We start from the raw sequence: 8417 nt of genomic DNA, 5'->3' as shown, positions 1-8417 counted from the left end.
GCCTGCGCCAATGGGTCAACCATCGCAGGCTCATCCAATCGGATTACGGGCCAAGTATCGTCTGTGGAGCTACGGAAGTACAGAGACGCAGTCAAATTGACCACCTCGCACTTGCACGCTGAATCTCTGACCTGTCAGATCTTAACCTGCGAGCATGGCGATGGTTAGTACATCCTCGGCGAGACCTTATCATATCATCATATTTGGAGCTTCGGGATTTACAGGACAGTTTGTCATTGAAGAAGTCGCACGGACATCATCGGAGGGTCCGAAGGGAACCTTGAAATGGGCTATCGCCGGGAGGAGTAAGCAAAAGCTGGAAAAAGTTCTAGAACAGGCCGCCGAAGTGCTCGGTATGTATTCCATGCTAACTAATTTGAACATTTACATAAATTAAGTATTTTAATGTATGTCATGACTCCGCTGCATAGTCACATAAGGCAGAGTCTGCAGGGAGGATATGTGTTGCGAGGCTAGCGAGATAGCATAGTTAGTAAATTAACATGACTTGTGTGTGAAGGGTTAGCTGTCTAACAGGAGCTTCTTACAGCGACAGTGGTTTATGACAGGGAGTCACTTTAATTCTAAAGCTAAACCAGAGCTGAAGCAGCAAGGGAATTATTGATGTGAATCAAACTAAACATCGGATTAAGTTTAGCATCGGATTAAATTAGCTCGTTTAAGTGAGCTTCCTTAAGATGCACATACTCGAGCCGACCCACTGTGCAAAACTGAACTCGATGCTCACGGCCTGGCAAATCAATGAGATGGTTGTGCCACGAATTAAGGCACGACCATAATTCTGTGGACAACAAGTCTTTTGTGAATGTAACAACCCAGAGATAGGGATTCACTTAAGCAGGATATTTAGGGGAACGTCCCCGACTGAAGTTCACACAAACCTTTTTGACTCCGGCTATTACGCCAGAGTAGGACTAAAGGCTAATGCTGGCTGGATGGGGTTCAGCTGAATGCAGACTTTGATGTCAGCGAAGGTTTGGTCTTCGGCCACAGGCGGACCCTCTCTAGGGAGGGCCTGTCAGGCTTATACTGAACGGCAGCTGCTGGAAAAACAATGATCCGACACGATTACTGCCATCCCGTAATCAGCACAATACCTAGCCGGGATGGCAAGGTTTGTTTCTCCTAAATAATGCCGCTTTTATTTCTTTCCATGGTTTATGGCGAACCTCTCCTGCGCCACTTCGTGCCTGGTGTACAATAATACTGTATAAAATTGTTGCTGTTAGAACACCTCATCTGCCTTTGCCCTTAACTCCTTTAGTCTATGGTGTGTGTGTGTAGTGTTCATTCTGCTGTGTGTGTGTGTAGTAGTCATTCGATTTAACTGCATAACTGTCGCAGAGGTAATGACACAACTGTCCTGTACCTGTCTCTGCCTTGTCAGGTAAGCCGGAGCTGAAGTCAGAGGTGGACATTATCGTGGCTGATATCGGGGAACCGGACTCCCTGGCTGCCATGTGCAAACAGGGCGTGATTGTTCTGAACTGTGTGGGCCCTGTAAGTGTACAGCACAGTGTTTGATTGTTTCAGTTCAAATGATTCTGGCCCGTATTCACTACCAGCACGGCCTGACTACTAGTCTGTGGAGGCCATTTATCTGAATGGACAATGACTGGCAGAATAGTGCATATGAACCCTTATAGCATGACATCAATGGCTGACCATGACATGACTATGTCTAAAGCAAAGCTTGCACACATCCCCGGGTATTGTGCCAAGGTTGTGTAACCACTATCATTAGTCCTGATGGCAATCACATTTGGACTCTGCACCTGTGGCCAGTCCTGGCCATGTTCACACTCTTAGACAATAAAGATGAACTGGGGTGACTGTGTACACATTACAGACCTGGTCAGTTAAGCTAACCACACACTTCTGACGGCTCTAGTGCCTGTATCGGGTCCAATATGGCCGTATGAGGATGCGGTTGCGTGACCGTAAGAATGCCTTTCCTTCTCCTTTGTCTAACAGTACCGCTTTTTTGGCGAGCCTGTGGTCAAGGCCTGCGTGGAGAGTGGAGCCCACACGATTGACATCTGTGGGGAGCCTCAGGTACAACTCAGTCACAAGTATTCACATCTAATGCACAGGCTCCAAATATCTCCATCTGTCATAAATGCTATTTATGTTATTATTATTATTATGAGCTAACGGCCTAGTGATTAAGGGCTCTGGGGTCATTCCAATCTGCCCAAACTCAGAGCATCAGCTACTTTTGTAATTTGGTTGGATGTCTCCTGTCTCTGGTATTTTGGTTAACTTGCTGGTGTCAACAGCTGAATCTGAGTGTCCTAAAACAACACGATGTGTGGGTGTAGTTTCTAGAGGGGATGCAGTTGAACTACCACAACCAGGCTTCAGAGAAGGGAGTCTACGTCGTCGGCAGCTGTGGTTTCGACTCCATACCAGCCGACATGGGTGTGCTGTATACCAGGGACCAGTTTAAAGGTACCGAGACCTCACCGGTCTTACTTTTCTTCTTTGTTTTGTTAGTTTGCCCAGTGTCTGAATGCTAATGTTGTGCTCAGTTATGCGCTGTTTCTGAATGCTAATGTTGTGCCCAGTAATGCTCTGTTTCTGAATGGTGACGAAGACGTCAGTACGGCTCAGTTTCCAGAGGTCTTTGCTCCCCTTTTTCTTCCGATGCGTAAAGTTTACACAAAGCAATAACATCGAGATGACTCATGCATTCCTGATTCACAGGCACTCTCACGACGGTGGAGAGCTTTCTGACTGTCGGCATAGGACCTGAGGTAAGCTTTCTTTGTCTGTGTCTCTGTCTCTGTCTCTGTCTCTGTCTCTGTCTCTGTCTCTGTCTCTCTCTCTCTCTCTGTCTCTGTGTCTGTCTTCACCCTGTTCGTTGACCTTGTGACTACTGTAGGCTGACCTCTCTCTCTCTCTCTCTCTCTCTCTCTCCCCCTCTCTCTCTCTCTCTCTCTCTCTCTCTCTCTCTCTCTCTCTCTCGTGTTTCCTTGCCCAGGGGGGTTGCATCCACGACGGCACCTGGCAGTCGGCCATCTACGGCTTTGCAGACGGCCCCAAGCTCCGCGGCCTGAGGAAGAAGTTTGGATACCAGCCCCTGCCCGTCGTGGGGGCAAAGATAAAGAGGAGGTGGGGGGCAGCGTTGGCGCTCTGGTCTGTGTTGGGCAACTGGTCCAAGGTTCAAGGAGGATACATGAGTAGGGGGGGGGGGGGTGTGGAGGAGAAGGGGAGAGGTCAGGCATGTGATTTTATAATCAGTGGAGTTTCTATGTTTCCTTAACATTGTTCTACAGTCAGTTAAACTGAAATATTTGATCAGTTCTATATATTTGGGAACCACTGCACTCTAGCGGTTAAGCTGCCGTCCTCTCGGGGTCTGTTTGTGTGGGTGATGGGATGGGTCTGTTTGTGTGGTGTGTCTGTTTGTGTGGGTGATGTGTCTGTTTGTGTGGGTGATGGGTCTGTTTGTGTGGGTGATGGGATGGGTCTGTTTGTGTGGGTGATCTGTCTGCATAAGTAAACACGGACTGTGTGTTCCTGTGTTCCTTGCCCCGCCACAGGAGTGCGCTGTTCTTCAGTAACGAGGTGGAGCAGTACGCTGTGCCCTTCATGGGGGCAGACGTGTCCGTGGTGAAGAGGTCCCAGCGCTTCCTGGTAGAGGAACATAAGGAAAACCCAGTGAGTCACCTACCAAGCTCTTAGCGTCTGCAGCTAACCTACCAAGCACTTAGCGTCTGCAGCTAACCTACCAAGCACTTAGCGTCTGCAGCTAACCTACCAAGCTCTTAGCGTCTGCAGCTAACCTACCAAGCACTTAGCGTCTTCAGCGTCTGCAGCTAACCTACCAAGCATTTAGCGTCTGCAGCTAACCTACCAAGCTCTTAGCGTCTGCAGCTAACCTACCAAGCACTTAGCGTCTGCAGCTAACCTACCAAGCACTTAGCGTCTTCAGCGTCTGCAGCTAACCTACCAAGCTCTTAGCGTCTGCAGCTAACCTACCAAGCACTTAGCGTCTTCAGCGTCTGCAGCTAACCTACCAAGCACTTAGCGTCTGCAGCGTCTGCAGCTAACCTACCAAACACTTAGCGTCTGCAGCTAACTTACCAAGCTCTTAGCGTCTGCAGCTAACCTACCAAGCACTTAGCGTCTGCAGCTAACCTACCAAGCACTTAGCGTCTTCAGCGTCTGCAGCTAACCTACCAAGCACTTAGCGTCTGCAGCTAACCTACCAAGCTCTTAGCGTCTGCAGCTAACCTACCAAGCACTTAGCGTCTGCAGCTAACCTACCAAGCACTTAGCGTCTTCAGCGTCTGCAGCTAACCTACCAAGCTCTTAGCGTCTGCAGCTAACCTACCAAGCACTTAGCGTCTTCAGCGTCTGCAGCTAACCTACCAAGCACTTAGCGTCTGCAGCGTCTGCAGCTAACCTACCAAACACTTAGCGTCTGCAGCTAACTTACCAAGCTCTTAGCGTCTGCAGCTAACCTACCAAGCACTTAGCGTCTGCAGCTAACCTACCAAGCACTTAGCGTCTTCAGCGTCTGCAGCTAACCTACCAAGCTCTTAGCGTCTGCAGCTAACCTACCAAGCACTTAGCGTCTTCAGCGTCTGCAGCTAACCTACCAAGCACTTAGCGTCTGCAGAGTCTGCAGCTAACCTACCAAACACTTAGCGTCTGCAGCTAACCTACCAAGCTCTTAGCGTCTGCAGCTAACCTACCAAGCACTTGCTGTCTGCAGCTAACTCCTCAAACAATCCATTTGTGTTCAGTTTAAAATGGTTGTCTAGGAGCATATAGGAGTTTGCTGGAGTACTTCTTCTTTTCAGTGAGCGTTACCTCTATATCTGTATCTATAGCTACTTAGATTGGTTATGTGACGCCTTCCTTCTTTCACTGTTTTTTTTTTTCCCTATTTATGCATAGTTGTCATTCCATGAATGTTTAAAACACCATTGCTCACCTATACCTGTCTGAATCCAGCCTGTCTGCTCCCCACAGTTTCCACAGCTTACACTCATTAGTTCGACAGGGATTTCACTAACTGGCTTTTCTGATGGATGCTATTTGTGATGTTGTTGAGATTTTACTTAGCATAGATGGGTTTTATTGTGCCCACCCAGCAGTGGTTGTGCTGTAGTTCTTGCTGTAGCGGCCTGTTTCTCTCTCTCCGCTGCTCAGGTGCAGTATGGTGCCTACGCGGGCATCGGCGGGGTCTCCTCCATCGTAAAGCTTCTGTTCGCTGGCATGATGTTCTGGTTCCTGGTGAAGTTCAGCTTTGGAAAGAACCTTCTCATTAAGGTAGGGGGTCCTTGCAAGATCCAAATGTATTCAGAAATTCTCGACACGATGCACTACAAAAGCTAATATATGTCTGGATTTTAAACTCTGTCTGATCTTTTTTTTTTTTTTTTTTTTCCTCTTACAGTATCCAGAGTTTTTCAGTTTTGGTATGTTCTCCAAGGCTGGTCCAACCAGAAAGCAGGTATGATTTCTACCCAACATGTAAATTAAATGTATTTTGGCCAATGCACATTCATCACACATTCCACACTTCATCATTGTGTGACTAAATGTAGGAAGAAGTCATTCAAAAAGAATTGTATTCAAAAAACGAAACCTTCTAGCAGAACATCCTTCTACAGCTATCTATATAAGGCCGGTGCCCCTAAGGTCGTTAGTATGATGACTGAATGTATTCTTCTGTGTGTTTCTCCTGTGGTTCTTCAGATGGAGGGGTCCTCATTTCGCTTTGCCTTCTACGGCGAGGGCTACACCGAGGGACAGGACCCCAGCCAGGGGAAACCCAACGCCAAGATCCGCACCCTCGTGCAAGGACCAGGTATGGGGTCTCCTCAGACAGCTGGGACTCACATTGACACTGTTAAAGTAACAGTATGTTGGAATTGTACTTCAGGGTTAGGATTAGCAGTTTTACCTTAAAATAACAGCTTAAAAAAAATTGGGGGCGCTACAATGACGTTTAATATGGAGAATCGCCTCCGTGCCATTGCCATACCAGGACATGATTTTAACATAAACCACAGGATGATCCATAACCAGTCACCGTCTCACCAAACGAGCTGGTTATGGATATAAACCAGTTACAGTAGGTCCACGGTTCAGACATAGGTGTCGATATTATGCCAGTGATGCCCCACCACCACACATCCCATACCCCATATCCCATATCCCATACCCCATATCCCATATCCCATATCCCATATCCCATACCCCATATCCCATACCCCATGCTCCATGCTCTCCACCGTGCTGCAGGAACACTGGAGGCTTCTGACGGATTTAGTTTGTTTTGATTTCTTTTCTCTGCTTTAGATCAAATTAGATTTATAAAGATGAGCCTTATACAGTAGATGCTGTTATAGAGATGAGCCTTTTACACTAGATGTTGTTTCTCTCTCCTGTGTTTTAGATCAAATTAGATTCATGTGAGTTATAAAGATGAGCCTTTTACACTTTTATGAGTTATAAAGATTAGCCTTATACACCAGATGCTGTTATGAGTTATAAAGATGAGCCTTATACAGTAGATGCTGTTATGATTTATAAAGATGAGCCTTACGGTGCAAACCCATGACATCGACGTGATACGCTTCCATCACTTTGAGTGGGCGTGTTGTAGCGTGTGGAAATAGCATTTTCAAACCGTCAGAGACGACACCAAACAATCGGATTGGCCGCTGCCGGGAAAAATCGCTTCTCATTTGCATAGGATTCAACATTTTCCAACTTTTATCGGCGCGTCGCCCAAAACGGTGGTCTATGTCACAATGGATTGGCTCCCGTTGAAATGCATTGGATTAGAATATCGCGTCGCTCGTAACGGTGTCATGGGTTTGCACCGTTATACAGTAGATGCTGTTATGATTTATAAAGATGAGCCTAATACACCAGATGCTGTTATGAGTTATAAAGATGAGCCTTATACACTGTTATGAGTTATAGAGATGAGCCTTATACACTAGATGTTGTTATGAGTTATAAAGATGAGCCTTATACACTAGATGTTGTTATGAGTTATAAAGATGAGCCTTATACACTAGATGTTGTTATGAGTTATAAAGATGAGCCTTATACACTAGATGTTGTTATGAGTTATAGAGATGAGCCTTATACACTAGATGTTGTTATGAGTATTAAAGATTAGATGCTGTTATAAGTTATAGAGATGAGCCTTATACACTAGATGTTGTTATGAGTATTAAAGATTAGATGCTGTTATAAGTTATAGAGATGAGCCTTATACACTAGATGCTGCTTCTCTCTCCTGTTCCTGCAGAGGCTGGATATGTAGCCACTCCCATAGCCATGGTCCAGGCCGCCATCACCATCCTGAACGAGCCAGAGTCCCTTCCTAAGACGTACGTATATACTTTAAAATAAGTGCAACTATGAACAACTAATTAACCCGCACAATTTGCTGTGATTTGAATCACCTTTTTCCTTCTGAAGACTGAAGCTTGTGATAATGGATATTTAAATGTAGAAATTACAGAATTAATTCAAATTAACACGGTTTTCCAGGCCAAAATGGACTGTCCGCTTGAAAGGCATAGGTGTTATATGTGTAGCACGTAAAGTGTGAAGTTATTTGAATGGACCAACATCTTAATCCACAAATATTGAATTTAAATTTGATGAAGTTTATCTATTGGTAAAGTAGTGGTGGGCACCCTAACCACCCACGGGCAGCCTAATGATCCCATGATGGGCACCCTAATGGTGTTCATGTGTGTTTCATGTGTTTCATGTGTTATGTGTTTCTTGTGTGTTTCATGTGTGTTTCATGTGTTGCAGGGGAGGAGTGTATTCTTGTGTGTTTCATGTGTTCATGTGTGTTTCATGTGTGTTTCATGTGTTGCAGGGGAGGAGTGTATTCTTGTGTGTTTCATGTGTTCATGTGTGTTTCATGTGTGTTTCATGTGTTGCAGGGGAGGAGTGTATTCTCCGGGAGCAGCCTTCGCCAAGACCAGCCTGATCGAGCGCCTGGACAAGCATGGCATCAAGTTCTCCGTGGTCTGAGGGCCCAGCCCAGCCCCCCTCAACCCTCACCCCGCCCGCTCACAAGCAACCCCCCCCCCCCACTACCCCATCAGCTTGATCTGACTGGGGGGCAACCTCCCCTCACTAACCCCATCAGCTTGATCTGACTGGGGGGGGGCAACCTCCCCTCACTAACCCCATCAGCTTGATCTGACTGGGGGATCATCTCAAGGCACTTCACCTTCCCTGTCTAATCAATGGTTGTTTTTTTGGTTTGGTTGGTTTTTTTGGTTTGTTCTTTTGCAGTCTTCCAGGCGTCCGGTTGCTCAGTAGATGGGTGTCTTTGCCCTCCTTTGTGTGTGTGTGTGTGTGTGTGTGGGTGCGTTAGCGTGTGTGTGTGCGTTAGCGTG

At 46.5% G+C, this 8417-nt stretch overlaps 1 protein-coding gene across 1 annotated transcript; it reads left to right on the top strand.

Moving 5' to 3' along the window:
- The first annotated feature begins 35 nt into the window (after positions 1-35).
- On the top strand, positions 36-8104 carry sccpdha.1 (saccharopine dehydrogenase a, tandem duplicate 1). The gene is made up of 12 exons (XM_012839997.3): positions 36-353; positions 1409-1521; positions 1996-2076; positions 2343-2472; positions 2728-2777; positions 3005-3135; positions 3567-3684; positions 5185-5304; positions 5432-5488; positions 5734-5845; positions 7304-7385; positions 7956-8104. The coding sequence occupies exons 1-12, from the start codon at positions 155-157 to the stop codon at positions 8044-8046; spliced, it is 1284 nt and encodes a 427-aa protein (XP_012695451.2). The 5' UTR covers positions 36-154; the 3' UTR covers positions 8047-8104.
- Positions 8105-8417: the final 313 nt, after the last annotated feature.

This window comes from Clupea harengus, chromosome 14, assembly GCF_900700415.2.
Source record: "Clupea harengus chromosome 14, Ch_v2.0.2, whole genome shotgun sequence".
NCBI classification, from domain to species: Eukaryota; Metazoa; Chordata; class Actinopteri; order Clupeiformes; family Clupeidae; genus Clupea; species Clupea harengus.
Note: the sequence above shows the minus strand (reverse complement) of the source record. Positions and strands in the feature narration are given on the sequence as shown.